General features: G+C 42.7%; 1 protein-coding gene across 1 annotated transcript; it reads left to right on the forward strand.

The window, feature by feature from the left end:
• Positions 1-328: 328 nt before the first annotated feature.
• Positions 329-16,960, forward strand: LOC111969886 (myosin-7B-like). The gene is given in 30 exon segments (XM_070445566.1): positions 329-403; positions 766-1,028; positions 1,617-1,760; positions 2,015-2,042; positions 2,045-2,170; positions 2,384-2,411; positions 2,829-2,925; positions 3,165-3,185; positions 6,534-6,626; positions 6,749-6,812; positions 6,952-6,982; positions 6,984-7,048; positions 7,139-7,242; positions 7,369-7,507; positions 7,659-7,777; positions 8,078-8,122; positions 8,124-8,234; positions 8,427-8,597; positions 8,866-9,015; positions 9,368-9,571; positions 10,091-10,178; positions 10,321-10,438; positions 10,536-10,659; positions 10,779-10,906; positions 15,039-15,294; positions 15,404-15,646; positions 16,165-16,269; positions 16,392-16,485; positions 16,612-16,732; positions 16,873-16,960. Coding segments are annotated over 27 exon segments (3,018 nt in total). The 5' UTR covers positions 329-403; positions 766-827; the 3' UTR covers positions 16,407-16,485; positions 16,612-16,732; positions 16,873-16,960.
• Positions 16,961-17,400: the final 440 nt, after the last annotated feature.

The following is a 17,400-nucleotide window of genomic DNA, read 5'->3' on the forward strand; positions in this document are numbered from 1 at the left end:
TTCGTGGGCAACTTAAACGGCTTATCAGTGAAATGTATTGTGTTTCAGTCTAGTTAGAGGCAATTACYTATTGTCATTCTGCATGGTTGTCGACTAGATAGTGGTTCCACAGCTGACAGTGACACCAAAGTTTATAAAAGCAGTTCAATCGTATTATAATTATGTTTACCCCTTCACAATGTGTACCCTACATAAATTGTTACTGTAAAAATAGTCAGCTTGAGATAAAAACCTTGCTTTCCTTTTGTGTCAATTGAGACACGCGGTCACAACCAATAGGCGATGGAGGAGGTGGCATATGCTAATTAGGGACTAAGCTACTCTGACTGTGACCTTGAGAAAGACAATATAAAGCGCACACACTGTTCCAAATAGTCATCCCGTTGCAGGACCCTGTTTTGAGGTCAGTTTACAACTCGTCTGGTTTTGGGTTTTTACATCATTACACGCCTWTACGCACCGGTGCCATACCCATGTGTGGTTTTTTATACAATAATTTTTTTAATTCTTGCTGAAAAATGTATCTTGCTATTTCTGTGCTGCCTAAACTGTGCTGTCTTCTATTGTCAAGAATGGATTTACTCACTACATTACGCACGAATCGTAAATGTTGTTCTTTGAGTGCGTTTTTGGTTTGGTCATGTTTCATTCCTACGTTTGTCCAAACTTAATTTTTTATGAATGAGGAAAAAGTTGACTCACTTAAATGTGAACCGTAATAAGAAAACAAAAGAATGCAAAGTAAATGTTCCTCTCTTTTCCAAGGAGTTTGAGAAATCGTCTYTCCTGCCGGTGCTTCGTCGGCGTGTGGAGTTGCCATTGCGGTCATGTCCSGCTTTGATGCGAATGAGTTCGGAGAGGCTGGTCCTTTTCTATGCAAAACTGACCTGGAGTTGCTGACTGCGAAGACCATCGCGTTTGATGGTAAAAAGCGAGCATGGGTTCCAGACGAAAAGGAGGCTTACATTGAGGTTAAGATCAAGGAGCTCAACGGAGACCAAGTCATCGTTGAGWCCAAAGATAGAAGGGTGAGTGCTGCGCTCAGGGATTTGACACAACCATTTACTCAGGTTTAGAAAATATGACTACATTACCTCCTCACTGTGCAAAAACTGGTTGAATCAACGTTGTTTCCACGTCTTTAATAAGTATATATATGTGATGACGTTGAATCAATGTGGGAAAACTGATTGGATTTGCAAAAAGTCATCAACATAAGGGAATTTCGTATATTTGTCACCCACCTTTTAACCTAAGTCAAATAACATGTATTGTTTTGTTGATTTCACTTTGAATTCACGTTAGTTGACAACTCAACTAAATGTAAATCAAAACTAGACGTTGAACTGGCATCTGTTCCCAGTGGGTCATTTCTTTGCAAGTGTTTATAGATAGTTAAATACTAAATAAAATAATTAAATACTCATAATAAATATAATATAATCATTTATTCTGATACCTTATTATGAATCATTTTTAAGAATAACATGGAATATAGGTTTGTAGTGACTGAATATGATATGACAACAGAACCAGAATATATATGCCCACAGTTTTCCTTGCCCAAGGCCCCAGTCTCACTGACGCCTCTTCCTCCTTCCTCTCCCTAACTCTAGTCTCGTACAGTGAAGCAGGCGGACATCCAGCAGATAAATCCTCCTACGTTTGACAGGATAGAGGATATGGCCATGCTGACACACCTCAACGATGCCTCTGTGCTCTTCAACCTGCGCAGGCGCTACGCCGCATGGATGATCTACGTGAGTGACCCCACAGGGGCAATGGCGGGGTGTGACAGTTGTTCCATGCACTTCCTGGGATCCCTGAGTAGCCAGAACCACAAGTCAGTCTGTTTTTAGGCCATATGAAATGAGACTGTCAGTTAGTMCCCCTCATCCTTCTATTATTGCTCAGTTGGGTCTTTTGGGGAACAACTTGATTAAACAGTATGTCAGATGTGTTGAAACTATAGCCCAAGTATGATGAATTGGCTTATTCAACTCTCTCTCCACAGACCTACTCTGGGCTGTTCTGTGTGACAGTGAACCATGCAAATGGCTGCCTGTCTACATCTCCCCTGTTGTCACTGCCTACAAAGGCAAGCGCCGCGCAGAGGTTCCGCCCCACGTCTACGCCATCGCAGACAACGCCTACAATGACATGCTGCGCAGTGAGTCACTCAGCACAAATAATACTGACACTCCTCCATGTTGTCAGAAACCTGATGCTTGCCACTAGAAGTCATGATAGTGCACACAAACTCCAGACAGTAATGGAATATAACGTGACTTAAGTAGAGCTTCACCAAAATACAAGTTGACGTAGTACTACTACTATTACACAAGCCTTTTCTAACAGTTCACTCTTTATGATATCTACACAGATCGCGTGAATCAGTCCATGCTCATCACGTAAGTAAAAACCCAAATCCATCTCAGAAAACTGTGCTCTAATCACTGTGATACCCTACCGTCTGCTGTTGTTTCATACACTGCTAGCAAAAACAAGAAGAACAACTTGTGACGTTGGCCTTGTCTCTGTATGAGCAATCATAATGTATTCTAGGCCGTCCAAACACAGCCACTGTTTTAAAATGTGTATATAAAACAATGTTCTATTTTTGTTTTGTGCTATAACTCAAGATGTCGAAACAGGAGTTTTTTTTGTGGGGGCTAAAGATTTTGGTACTATTTTTTCTTTCAGCGAGAACATTCTGGTATTTTGTGCTTGGCTGCAGTTTATAGTCTAATTTTCTTGATTTGTGCATTTTTTACCTGTTTTATCTACACATTTCCTTTCTTATCTATACTTGTCCCACACTCCTATAGCGGAGAATCCGGTGCTGGCAAAACTGTCAACACGAAACGTMTCATTCAMTATTTTGCCATTGTAGCAGCTCTTGGGGAAGCAGCTGCTAAAAAAGGAGTAAGGCCAATATGACATTCCAGATTTTTTTCCCACCCCCTTTTAATTTTTTTGGGGGTGTTTGGGACTCAAAGTTTCTTTATTTACTTTAGAATAAACATATTATTCAGCACTAAATTGTATCATTGTCTACCTCCTCAGTATATGAAATGTTGCTGTAATTTTCTTTATTGACTGTGAAAGAGTTCAGAAAGAGCATAATAGATTTACAATGATCTCAACCTCTTCCCTCAAAACAGGGTCCTGCAACCAAAACAGGGGTAAGTAAATTACATCATGATCAACCAATGTGGTCTCAGGGCAATTCTTATCTGTATGTAAATCTGTGATACTCCATTTAGTATGATATGTTACGTTATGTTACATTATGAATGGAATAGCGGTCGTACAATATCCTACAAATTTGATGACGTATCATACAGCTTKRCGTACAATAGCATACGGATTGGATGATGTAACTTATCATACATCTTAGAGGACATATAGAATTTTTCACCTCTGAGACCAAGTTGCTTGTTGCGTCATAACAACAAAAGAGAATTACGGGAGAATTTACATTGGCGGTTAAGGTAACTAAGACAAAGGTTAAGAGAACTAAAACAACAAAAGGTTAGGTGAATTTACGAAGCAGGTTAGGCGAATTGGGTTAKGTTTAAAGTAAGGGTCAGGGGAAGGGTTAGCTAAAGTTATACAGTTATCCCCGACGCAACTCGAYCATGCAACCTTTGGATTGCTAGACCAGGGGTTCTCAATGTGGGGTCCGCGGCCASATCTCAAAATATATACAGTGCATTCGGAAAGCATTCAGACCCCTTCCCTTTTCCCACATTTTGTTACGTTACAGCCTTATTCTAAACTTGATTATATTATTATTTTTCCTCATCAATCTACACACAATGCCCTATAATGACAATGCAAAAACAGGTTTTAAGAAATTTTTGCAAATGTATAAAAAAGTTAAAACAGAAATACTTTATATATGTAAGTATTCAGACCCTTTGGTATGAGACTCGAAATTGAGCTCAGCTGCATCCTGTTTCCATTGATCATTKTTGAGATGTTTCTACAACTTGATTGGAGTTCACCTGTGGTAAATTCAATTGATTGGACATGATTTGGAAAGGCACACATCTGTCTAAATAAGGTCTCACAGTTGACAGTGCATGTCAGAGCAAAAACCATGCCTTGAGGTAAAAGGAATTGTCCGTAGAGCTCCGAGAAAGGAGTGTGTTGAGGCACAGATCTGGGGAAGGGTACTAAAACATTTCTGCAGCATTGAAGGTCCCAAGAACACAGTGGCCTCCATCATTCTTAAATGGAAGAAGTTGGCCTCCCGGCCAAACTGAGCAATCAGGGGAGAATGTCCTTGGTCAGGGAGGTGACCAAGAACCCGATGGTCACTCTGACAGAGCTCCAGAGTTCCTCTGTGGAGATGGGAGAACCTTCCAAAAGGACAACCATCTCTGTAGCACTCCACCAAACAGGCCTTTATGTTAGAGTGGCCAGACGGAAGCCACTCCTCAGTAAAAAGGACATGACAGCCCGCTTGGAGTTTGCCAAAAGGTCCTCAAAGGACTCTCAGACCATGAGAAACAAGATTATCTGGTCTGATGAAACCAAGATTGAACTCTTTAGCCTGAATGCCAAGCGTCACATCTGGAGGAAACATGGCACCATCACTGTGGGGATGTTTTTCAGCGGCAGGGACTGGGAGACTAGTCAGGATTGAGGGAAAGATGAACGGAGCAAGGTACAGAGAGATCCTTGATGAAAACCAGAGTGCTCAGGAGCTRAGGCTGGGACGAAGGTTCACRTTCCAATAGGACAACGACCCTAAGCACACAGCCAAGACAACACAGGAGTGGCTTTGGGACAAGTCTCTGAATGTCCTTGAGTGGCCCAGCCAGAACCCAGACATGAACCCGATCGAACATCTCTGGAGAGACCTGAAAATAGCTGTGCAGCGACGCTCCCCATCCAACCTGACAGAGCTTGAGAGGATCTGCAGAGAAGAATGGGAGAAACTCCCCAAATACAGGTGTGCCAAGCTTGTAGCGTCATACCAAAGAAGACTTGAGGCTGTAATCGCTGCCAAAGGTGCTTCAACAAAGTACTGAGTAAAGGGTCTGAATACTTATGTAAATGTCATATTTAAGTTTTATTTAATACATTCACAAACATTTATAAAAAACAGTTTTTGCTTTGTCATTATGGGGTATTGTATGTAGATTGATGAGGATAAAAAAWAWAAWAAAAATTGAATAAGGCTGTAACGTAACAAATTGTGGAAAAAGTTAAGGGGTCTGAATACTTTCCGAATGCATTGTATATATATAAAACATTATGATTATTACTAACAACAACAGATTAAACACATGTTGGCCAAGGGATTGGTAGAATAAGTTTAGAGGGTGTAATACAATACTTTGTAATATTAATCTACAATTTATGTTCTTAACACTGGGCAACATGGGCCTGGGAAGCTCACAGGGATATTGGTTTCCACAGTACTCCACCAAATATAACAATTTTCAACTTATTACTTCTTGTATTGCCCAAAATGTGTTTTTTTAAGCATAAAAGCACTCTAATTTAAGCTTAATAACTGCAAAGTATTCTCTCTGCCTCATGGAAAAACATGTTGAATTGCAGGATATTATCTTTAAAGCTGCAACAACAAAATATCTCTGACACTTGACAAAATGTGCAGAAATGCTGGAAATTCGCTTGAAAACTGCAACATTTTCTCTCTGTTGCTAAGTGGCGGGCCTTTAAAATGTTCCTTCCATAGGTCTGAGACTTGGTTTGTCCGGCTATGTACTGCCAAAGTAAAAGTAAAACTCTTTGTATGCCAGTTCTATCTCACTTGAGTTATGTTCGGATTATGAGGGGGTCCCTGATTAATTTTCTATCACAAATGGGGTCCCGGTCCCTAAAAAGTTTGAGAACCCCTGTGCTAGACTGTCACAGATTACGCACATCCATCCTCCCTGACCAACCTTCCTATTTTCATGTTTGTCTTAAAACCTTTCTGGACTACCCATCCCGGATCCGGGATCATTCTCATCAGAAACGCTGACTAGTCTAGCCTAGCGCCACAGCGATATCATATAATATAATTTCATGAAATCACAAGTCCAATACAGCAAATGAAAGATAAACATCTTGTGAATCCAGCCAACATGTCCGATTTTTWAAATGTTTTACAGCGAAAACACAATATATATTTATGTTAGCTCACCACAATAGCCKAAAACACACCGCCATTTTTCCACTGCAAAGGTAGCTTTCACAAAACCCACAAATAGAGATAAAATGAATCACTAACCTTTGAACAACTTCATCAGATGACAGTCTTATAACATCATGTTATACAATACATTTATGTTTTGTTCGAAAATGTGCATATTTATAGGTATAAATCATGTTGTCTTAAGTAACAAGACCATTAGTAAGTATCATACGTCTTGGAGGTGCTCAGAAATATGTAAAATATATTTTGTATTGTTCTCAGGCCAGGCTTGATCAACTCCAGCGTGATCCCCAAAAGCAGTTCTGTCTAGTTGGGACTCAGTGTTAGTCCTGTACTTGTCTTGCTTCTCTGCTAGGGCACCTTGGAGGACCAGATCATTGAGGCTAACCCCGCCATGGAGGCATTTGGCAATGCCAAAACGCTGAGGAACGACAACTCGTACCGTTTTGTGAGTATACAAAATGAATGAAAGCTTTTGAAAAATGGATGGCAATAGCATAAATTAGTTGGTTGATTATACTCCATCTGCTTTATGTGATTGTTACTGTTTACTCTGCACCACTCCTACAGGGCAAGTTCATCAGGATCCACTTTGGGCCCACAGGGAAACTAGCCTCTGCACATATTGATATATGTGAGTACCATCAAAAAGCAAAATGGGATGAGCTCATAACATCTGCATAAAGAGCAAAACTCTGCACACAAGTTTCTCTAAAACAGAATTTTCAGGGTGTGGTGAAATTAAAGATATGCCCATTCTTTCTCTCCTTTAGATCTTCTGGAAAAATCCAGAGTGATATTTCAGCAGCCTGGAGAGAAGCTACCATATCTACTACCAGATCATGTCCCAGGAGAAACCAGAACTTCTAGGTAAATTAGGATCAAATTCAATACTACCCAGAAAYTGTTAGTGTTAGGTGACCCATGGGTTTTGATTGACAAAAATTGTCTCCACCACAGACATACTGCTGGTGTCCACCAACCCGTACGACTACCACTTCTGATCTCATGGCGTGACCAATGTGGAGAACATGGACGATGGAGGGGAGCTCATGGCCACCGATGTAAGAGCTCTTACTCTGCTATTCCTTACTGCTAGACCAACTATCAGTAAGGAATTTGTCAAATGTACTTGCTCCATTGATCAGCCTTGGTGAGTCATGACATCACTTTCCCTGGTTTCTCCACAGAATGCCATGGACATCCTGGGGTTCACTCCTGATGAGAAGTATGGCTGCTATAAGATAGTGGGAGCAATCATGCACTTCGGGAACATGAAGTTCAAGCAGAACCAGCGCMAGGAGCAGGCAGAGAATGATGGCACTGAAAGTAAGGGGGACTACCAATTTGAGATTTTGCATAAAAGTGGACTGTCTAAGACTAATAAGCAAGAGCAGATCAGGACCAATTTCATTGTAGCCTCCAACCAAGTGTGTTATGCATGTTTTTCATCATGTATATGTCCTGTGTGTTTGTCCAGGTGCTGACAAAGCCTCCTACCTGATGGGAGTCAGTTCAGCTGACCTCATCAAGGGGCTCCTGCACCTTAGGGTGAAGGTGGGGAACGAGTATGTGGTGAAGGGAAAGAGCGTCGAACAGGTGAGGACTCACCACCGCACAGTCAGGACACAGCACTCAACATCATCTGTACAGCTACAAATATTCAGTTGTCTTGAAGTGAATTCAGCTTAATGTGTGTTCATTTAGCTCAGTGCTGAGCATGTCTACAGGGATAGCTTCTTAATCCTCTATTGATCAATATATTCAGCAGACTCTAGAAACTGGTATCCAAGCAACAGAGTGTTATCCATGTGAATGACAGTGTTGACCTCGTGTGTCTATTTGTGTGTGTGTGTGTGTGTGTGTGTGTGTGTGTGTGTGTGTGTGTGTGTGTTGTAGGTTAACTATTCCGTCGGAGCTCTGGCCAAAGCCACTTACGATATGTATATGTATGTTCAAATGGCTGGTGGGACGCATCAACAAGACCCTGTACAAATCCCTGCCTCGCCAGTTCTTTATCGGAGTGCTGGATATAGCTGGCTTTGAGATCTTTGATGTAAGTCTTTCCTCACAACAATTTTCACAGAATGTTTTAATTCACTCTCTTCCTGGATCTTAAACCAATTTTTTGGTGTGTGGTCTGTAAATATCAACATTCTTTTTCAGCTTCATTTCACAAGACTAAAATCTGAAGTGCTTATTCCACTCAATATGCTTATTCCGAACCCCTGTCCCTCTTTCATTTCAGCTCAACAGCTTTGAGCAGCTATGCCTCAACTTCACCAATGAGAAACTGCAACAGTATTTCAACCACCACATGTTCATCCTGGAGCAGGAGGAGTACGAACAGGAGGTTATTGAGTGGACCTTTATAGACTTCGGACTCGACCTACAGGCTGGCATTGACCTCATAGAGAAGGTATGGGGAGCTACCACTTCTCAAAGACTTAGCATTAACATTAGAAATGAACAAGAACTTCCCACATCGGATGAGGTATTGAACCCAATGATGTGTTCGCTTGCTAATATGTTTCATGATAGGATCCTGCATGTGTGTTTGTTCCTGCAGAATTTGTTGTATGTATTGTATTATATTTGATTGCATGATCCATTTCAGATTCACTACATGTATGTTTAGTTGAGCTTTGTTTCTTCTGCCTCTGGGGATCATGTCCATCCTTGAAGAGGAGTGCATGTTCCCCAAGGCTACAGACAACAGCTTTGAAGCCAAGATGTACGACAACCACATTGGAAAGTCAGCTAACTTCCAGAAACCGCGGCCCGATAAGAAGTGCAAGTATGAGGCCCACTTTGAGCTGATGCACTACGCTGGAGTGGTGTATGTATGAATGGTATAATATTACAATACAATTGAAACAAACCAATAACTTGACAATCATGAATATATATACAACACAGAAAGTAAAAAAGGAAACAAACATTTCATTTTTCACCTACAACTTTCATTAGGATTTTTTTGGCAGCAACTTTTAGCCACATGAGCTTCTCAATCCATCAAAATCCTTGGTGATATTCACTCAAAACCGAGCAGGATTTGAAAGTATTGTGATATCTCCTTTCTATACCCCTCTTTCCAGAAAACGATGTGTCCTCCTAATTATCGTGTAGTGTATGTGAAAATATGATCGAGAAAGTATGTTAACGGTTGACTTCATCCTGACACTCCAGGTACCATACAACGTCATTGGGTGGCTGGACAAAAACAAAGACCTGTTGAATGAGACGGTGGTGGTGGGCTTCCAGAAGTCCTCCAACAAGATGCTGTCGTGCCTCTATGAAAACTATGTTGGCTCTGACTCAGACCAAAAGACTGGAGGAAAGGAGAAGAGGAAGAAGGCTGCCTCTTTCCAGACCATGTCACAGCTGTATGAGGTGAGAGTGACAATTTACTCTATCAACAAAATGCTGGCTAAATTGACAATATCACAAGCTAATCTAATGTGATCCAGCTGGATTATACTTTATCTACTGTAGTAGACAGTAAAACTATACAAGTCATTAAGGTGTAATAAACAAACAGAAAGGATATAGCTAGTTAGGCAGTGAAGCTGCATCAACATTGAGAGATCATCTATCCTGTGCTGAGAAGGAGACAGTTAAGACTTGCAGTGATGTTTAGGGAAATGATCACATGAACATCACTTTAAGTCTGTGCTGGCTCCATTCTCATAAACATCACATACTGTATCCTCCCTGAAGTCAATGGAAGAGCTACAGCTGTGCACCATAACTGAAAGAGTGAGGGAGAATTTGTTTTCATAAACTGCTGCAATAACTTAGATATTTGCTGATGTTGTAAACACTGAACCTACATTGAGCAACATTCCCATCGTCAATGCTAGCTTAGGTTTTCATTRTCTCCATCCGTTATGTGTGCTTCTCTGTCTGCAGGAGAACCTGAACAAGCTGATGACTAACCTTCGCTGCACTCAGCCACACTTTGTGCGTTGCCTTATCCCCAACAAGACCAAGACCCCAGGTACGCCACAGTACAACATTCAACTGAGATCCAAGGGAGTCTGAGTGCCAAGGAAATCTGAGGAACATCTTGTTTACTGTAAGTGCTCCAGAGAGCATCCTCTACTCTGATTGATTACCTCCTCTCCCCCGGTCCTCTGCAGGGATCATGGATTTCTTCATGGTGCTGCACCAGCTTCGCTGTAACGGTGTGCTGGAGGGCATTAGGATATGCAGGAAGGGATTTCCWAACCGTATCATATACGCAGAGTTCAAACAGCGGTGAGTGTGATAACACACGTTCATTCCCACAACACACACATAAAAAAGACATTTGGAATTAATCATACAATACAATGTTGATGTTTTTTACTAACAGCTATCACATCCTGAACCCACATGCCTTCCCCGATGATACGTTTGTGGACAGCAGYAAAGAAACAGAGAAACGGCTCTGGTCCCTAGATATTGACCACAACCAGTACAAATTTGGACACACCAAGGTAGGAGGCTGAGGCTTMACATTTACATGTTTTGTCAATGAATCACATTAACACACATTTTGTCTACAGGCAAATTAAGTTGCATTTGATCTTCCTGACTGGGTGTTCTCCTCCTGTAGGTGTTCTTTAAGGTGGGGCTGCTGGAGGAGATGAGGGATGAGTGTCTGGCCAAGGTCCTCACGCTGCTCCAGGCTGTCAGCCGAGGCAAGATCATGAGGATGGAGCTCCAGAATATGATGACCAGGAAGTAAGGGACCATGGCTTCATTTGATTTGATCCTTTCAAGTGCTCTAGTAGAGTACCTAAATGAAGTCAGGTGTACTTATGATCTGAGAGTATTTGGTCAACATTTAAACCCAGAGAGATTTTATCATGGCATTTGTTTGGAATCATTCATAGTAAGATAAAGACATCAGTATAAACAAACCAACTCCTCCACCAGTTGCTTCCTCCAACAGGTTCAATAGTAATATGATCAGTTGCTCCCTTTCAGTTTGTGATATATTATAACTTTGTGCACGCTCCCATGGTGTAGTACAGGGCTATTCAACTATATTCTTATGCGGGCCAGATGTAAAAAAAAAAAGGTTTATTGCAGGGGGGCCAGACAATTTCCACATTCTTTGGAAGAACTGTAAAAAAGCAACGCACAACCACCAATAAAGCATTTCTTCAAATGAAACGTCACTAAAAGTAGTTAGGAAAGGAGGAGGAGGCGCTCAACCAACGTGAGTCGAGGTGCAACCCCCGAATTTGATCATCATTGAAAAGGAAAAGGAGCAACGCTCGCTCACCAAAACTAAGCATCCCAATAAATAACACAAAACATGTCAAATCAGGTACTGCCAAATTCCAGTCGGAAGGAAGTATGCTTTGAATTCATTTCCCTTTGTCATTAGGTGCACTTTGAGTCACACTCCCTTCTAACGAGTCCTACGAGTCTCAGAGAGGGAAACAGAATGCACGTACATACGTGTTCCTTGGAGTCAGAGCTTTCAGGAATGGGGTCATAATATTTTGTAGCTTAAACTGAGGCTAGATCCAAATTCATATGACGAAAAAATAAATCAACACGCCAGAGGTGCTAGAAACCTCTAGAAAATGCTAGAAACAACACTATAGACAACCACTATAGTGCTTGTCGTTTTGGTACTGAACGTCAAAATTGTGCAGGGAATTTTTTGCAGAACTTTTATTAAATGTTCAGAATTGATCAAAGGGCGAGTATAAATTAATACACGGGCTGGATCTGGCCCGCGGGCCGCCAGTTGAATGGTCTAGTATGTGTGGTATGCAAGGGCAATGTTAGCGGCGTGTGTGAGGCGTGTGCTTGTCCATGTATGGTTACCCTGCATGTGTGTGGCCCCCACGGTAATATTGACCCCATTACCTCCCTCACACACACTCCTCCCRACCCGTCCCGGCCCCTCTCCCCTCTCTGCTCTCCCTAAATTAAACAATGCTGACGGTGTCCTTAGAGCCAGGTGGCGACATGTGCAAAGTGGCAGCTGCTAGGGCCCACCCTAAAAATACAACCCCCCCGCCTGCCCCGTGGCCCTTGGCCTCTTTTGTCCCAGGCGCCTGCAGTTCTAAGTAAGCACATAGATGGAATATGTGGCGGGTGACAGATGATTAAAGCCTGCTGTTTGATAGAGAGCTTTAGTTTCTAAATAAACACATAGACACTCACCTTTGAGAGGCAGAGCATGGAGTCATGTCAGAAATGCAATCATACTCATACCACAGCCACCTCCCCATTCACTCTGCTACCCCCGACACCCTGCCTGACCATGGCCCTGTACTCACTCAGGCACARATTCACAACTCTGACAGGCAGTGCCTGACCAGGTTGCAAAAATGTCTTGTATCTAAAAGGATTCTTCAGCTGTCCCCATAAGAGAACCCTTTTTGGTTCCAGGTAGAACCATTTTTGGTTCTACCTGGATGGCGACTCACACCCCTAGATATATGCAACCACACTATTTGAAAAAAAGCGAGAACCCTTTGGKGAATCCTTTTGGGTTCCATGTAGAACCCTCTGTAAAATGGGTTCTACCTGGAACCAAAATGGGTTCTCCAAAGGGTTCTCCTATAACCCTTTTTGGTTCTAGATAGCACTTTTTTTCAAATATTGTAGTTGCATATGTCTAGGGGTGTGAGACGCCATCCTTATTTTGGAAATCTTCAGCCTTTGGTTGATCCAAGACATTAAACATGTCATGAAGGATGCCAGATTGCATAATTATTCCAGCTTTAATTTGCCTAACAATAAGGGAACTCATAATTATGATGAGACAGACTAGGTCAATTACAAGCTGTGGTGAATTTCTAACCAGACATTTTCACTTGGTCAAAAAATACAGTTTACTTATTTATGTGTGGTAATTGTTCATTTAGTAGGAACGGTAGAGAGATCCTCAAAGTATAAGATGAAGATAAACCTCAACGTAAATTTGATKTTTTCTAATTGAAGAAAAAAACAATGTCTTTGAGCCACACAGCTYAGGAGGTATAGGCGCTGAGGATTTCCAACTCAGCAGAATTCTGTYACGGCTCAGCACAGTTGTGAATGCAATAGCATAAGGGTGTTTTTCCACATTTTGTTACGTTACTGCTTATTCTAAAATTGATTAAATCTACACACAATACCCCATAATGACAAAGCAAAACATGTATAAAAAATTTAAAACAGAAATACCTTACWTAAGTATTCAGAGCCTTTGCTATGAGACTCAAAATTGAGCTCAGGTGCATCCTYTTTCCATTGATCAWCATTGAGATGTTTCTACAACTTGATTGGAGTCCACCTATCAATATAAGGTCCCGCAATTGACAGTGCATGTCAGATCAAAAACCAAGCCACGAGGTAGAAGGAATTGTTCGTAGAGCTCCGAGACAGGATTGTGTCGAGGCACAGAGGGTACCCAAAAATGTCTGCAGCATTGAAGATCACCAAGAACACAGTGGCTTCCATCATTCTTAAATGGAAGAAGTTTGGAACCACCAAGACTATTCCTAAACCTGTCCGTCCGGCCAAACTGAGCAACCGGGGGAGAAGGGCCTTGGTCAGGMAGGTGACCAAGAACCCAATGGTCATTCTGACAGTGCTCCGGAGTTCTTCTGTTGAGATGGGAGAATTTTCCAGAAGGACAACCATCTCTGCAGCACTCCACCAATCAGGCCTTTATGGTAGAGTGGCCGGAGGCCACTCCTCGGTAAAAAAGCACATGACAGCCCGCTTGGAGTTTACCAAAAGGCACCTAAAGACTTTCAGACCATGACATTCTCTGGTCTGGTGAAACCAAGATTGAACACTTTGGCCTGAATGCCAAGTGTCACGTCTGGAGGAAACCTGGCACCATCCCTACGGTGAAGCATGGTGGTGGCAGCATCATTTACATTTACATTTAAGTCATTTAGCAGACGCTCTTATCCAGAGCGACTTACAAATTGGATATCATGCTGTGGGGATGTTTTTCAGCGGCACGGATTGAGAGACTAGTCAGGATTGAGGGAAAGATGAACTGAACAAAGTACAGAGAGATCCTTGATGAAAACCTGCTCCAGAGTGCTCAGGACCTKAGACTGGACAACGACCCTAAGCACACAGCCAAGACAATGCAGGAGTGGTTTCGGGACAAGTCTCTGAACGRCTGAGTGGCCCAGCCAGAGCACGGACATGAACCTGATCGAAATAGCTGTGCAGCGACGCTCCCCATCCAACCTGACAGAGCTTGAGAGGATCTGCAGAGAAGAATGGGAGAAACTCCCCAAATACAGGTGTGCCAAGCTTGTAATGTCCTACCCAAGAAGACTTGAGGCTGTAATCGCTGCCAAGTTGCTTCAACATAGTACTGAGTAAAATGTCAGAATCTGATGAATGTGATATCATTTTTTATTTTTTTTATACATTTGCTAAAATTTCTAAAAACCTGTTTTTGCTTTGTCATTAGGGGGTATTGTGTGTAGATTGAAAAATTATTTTATCAATTTTAGAATAAGGTTGTAARGTAACAAAATGTGGAAAAAGGGAAGGGGTCTGAATACTTCCCAAATGCACTGTAAATGGGGTCTTCTACATCTCTAAAAATAGCAACATGGGGTGATGGTTGAAGTTGAATAGCTAGAACCTGTGATGAGATTTAAAAGATCGAAGTCCAGAAGCTCATCATTTTGGAGCAAGACCAGAACATGTGTGTGAGGTTAGCAGGAGACTGGGCCCAACGTCCACACTTGTCATCTAAGTCAGGGTATAAGTCAGGTATGGACTTGCTCATATGAACTCGATGGAGCACCTTAAACTGGTTGAGTCCAAGTCAAGCACAGGAAGAAGACAGAAAAAGCRCTAAATCTGACCTCTACTTACTTCCTGTTTCCAGGGAGGCTCTGGTGATCATCCAGTMGAACATCCGAGCCTTCAACACAGTGAAGCACTGGCAATGGATGATGCTCTTCTTCAAGATCAAGCCTCTGCTAAAGAGCGCCACCACAGAGAAGGAGATGGCCACTCTAAAGGAGGAGTTGGCCAGGCTGAAGGAGGCCCTGGAGAAGTTAGAGGTAAAACGTAAAGAGCTGGAGAAGAAGCAGGTCAGTCTGATCCAAGAGAAGAATGAGCTCTCTCTGGAGCTGCAGGCAGTAAGTTCCCACAGACTAACGGCGATGCACYCATTTACTACCTCCTACAGCATGGTACCATTAGGGCTCCAATGTCACCTCCCATTTCTCCCTCTCTCTCTCCCTGCAGGAGCAGGAAAACCTGGCYGACGCGGAGGACGGCTGTGACCTCCTGATCAAGGCTAAGATCCAGCTGGAGGCCAAGGTCAAAGAGATGATGGAGAGGCTGGAGGACGAGGAGGGGATGAACGCCTGCGTGCTCGCCAAGATATGCAAGCTAGAGGACGAGTGTTCTGAGCTGAAGAAAGACAACGATGACATAGAGATCACCATGACCAAGGTGGAGAAGGAGAAACACGCCACTGAGAACAGGGTGAGGAGATTAGAGGATCACAGAGAAGGGACCTGCGTTCTATCCAGGGGGTGTACTTGTACATCATGCTGCCTCGCGCTACAGAAACAGGAGATAAGCTGCTGCTTCTATGAGCCGCTCCAGTTCGGCAGGTTGGCGTTTATTTGGATGAATCTTATCCTGGTGGCAGAGCTGAGCYATTTCCACTAGATGGGCCAGCGTCAAAGTCAAATTTGGCTATTTACCGAAAAAATGCATGTAAACAAAWWTTTMATTTTTGGTCTTATTTTAAGGTTAGGCATGAGGTTAAAGGTGTGTTTACTGTTTAGGTTTAAAATCTGATTTTATGACTTTGTGGCTGTGCCAGGTAGTGACTACCCTGCAGAGCTGCCTCCAGTACATGAGTCATCCCAATAAATGGCAACCTGCTCCAGCCAAGGCTTGTGCAAGGCTACTTCACTTACTTAAAGTTGTTAAAGTTGTTCACCAATATTGGACGGTGAGTGTAGATCAGTGATCTGATAGTCTCCCATCAACAGGTGAAAAAGTTGGAGAATGAGCTGGAGTCTGAGCAGAAGAGGAGCCAGGAGTTCCAGAAGGGAGTCCGCAAGTATGAGAGGAGGATCAAAGAGCTCACCTACCAGGTACTGAAACATACCACATGATTGTATGTACTGTTTATTGAAAGAGCTGCCTGGCCTGTCAGGTGTTGGGATGTGATGTAGTGCATCATGCTGCCCTCTGCTGTTTGTTTTTGTCCTTGCAGACAGGAGYACAGTAAGAACCTGGCCCGTTCTCAGGAGCTCATAGACAAGCTGCAGGCCAAGGTGAAGAGCTACAAGAGGCAGGCTAAGGAAGCGGTAAGTCCCCCACAACATTTCAAGTTTTCATTTCAACTGTTGTGTTACTGTATGAAATGTGGGTCTGTTTCCAAATGGCCTACAGTGGTATGATCTAGTTCCCTGCTCTCTGTCTTCTCCTCTCAGGAGGAACAAGCCAACTCCAARCTGACCAAGTTCAGGAAGATCCAGCATGAACTGGACGATGCAGAGGGCCGAGACCACTGTCAACAAGCTCCGTGTTCGCACTCGGGACCAAGGGACCAAGGTCAGTACTACACTTTATGGACGATACCAGTAAATTGTGATAGATCACATAAKATGGTCTTCTCCGGAGTATTTATTCCCATGCCCTCTGTATTATCGGTGGTTGTTACTGAAACGTACTGTGTTTCTCGTGTGTTTCAGCTCGCAGAGTAATCCAGAGGATAACTACCAAACCAAAGATATCACAGCCAGCCAGCTGCAACAGTTGTGGTGTGACTGTGGGAGTGCAATACAGATCTAATAAAGACTTCTAAAAGCATTTATAGTACAATTTGTCTCACCAGATAGGTGCAGTGAAAGGTGTTGTTTTACAGCAGAGGTGTCAACTCATTCCATGGAGGGCCTAGTGCAGGGTTTCTCAAACTAGCAAGCTTTGATAATTTGAATCAGCTGTGTAGTGTTAGGGCAAAAACCAAAATGTGCACCCCTTGGGGTTCCAAGTACTGAGTTTGGAAAACGCTGGCCTAGTGTCTGCTGGTTTTTGTTTTTTCCTTTCAATTAAGACCTAGACAACCAGGTGAGGGGAGTTCCTTACTAAGGGAGAAGTGAAAAGTGAGACACTCAGCCCTCCGTGGAATGAGTTGGACACATGTTTAACAAGATCATAGTAGTACGGTGCTTCTGGAGCGTATTAAGGTCAAGTGCCTTTGCTCATGGGTACAGACAGAT

The sequence above is a fragment of the Salvelinus sp. IW2-2015 genome, linkage group LG11, assembly GCF_002910315.2.
Source record: "Salvelinus sp. IW2-2015 linkage group LG11, ASM291031v2, whole genome shotgun sequence".
Lineage (NCBI taxonomy): Eukaryota > Metazoa > Chordata > Actinopteri > Salmoniformes > Salmonidae > Salvelinus > Salvelinus sp. IW2-2015.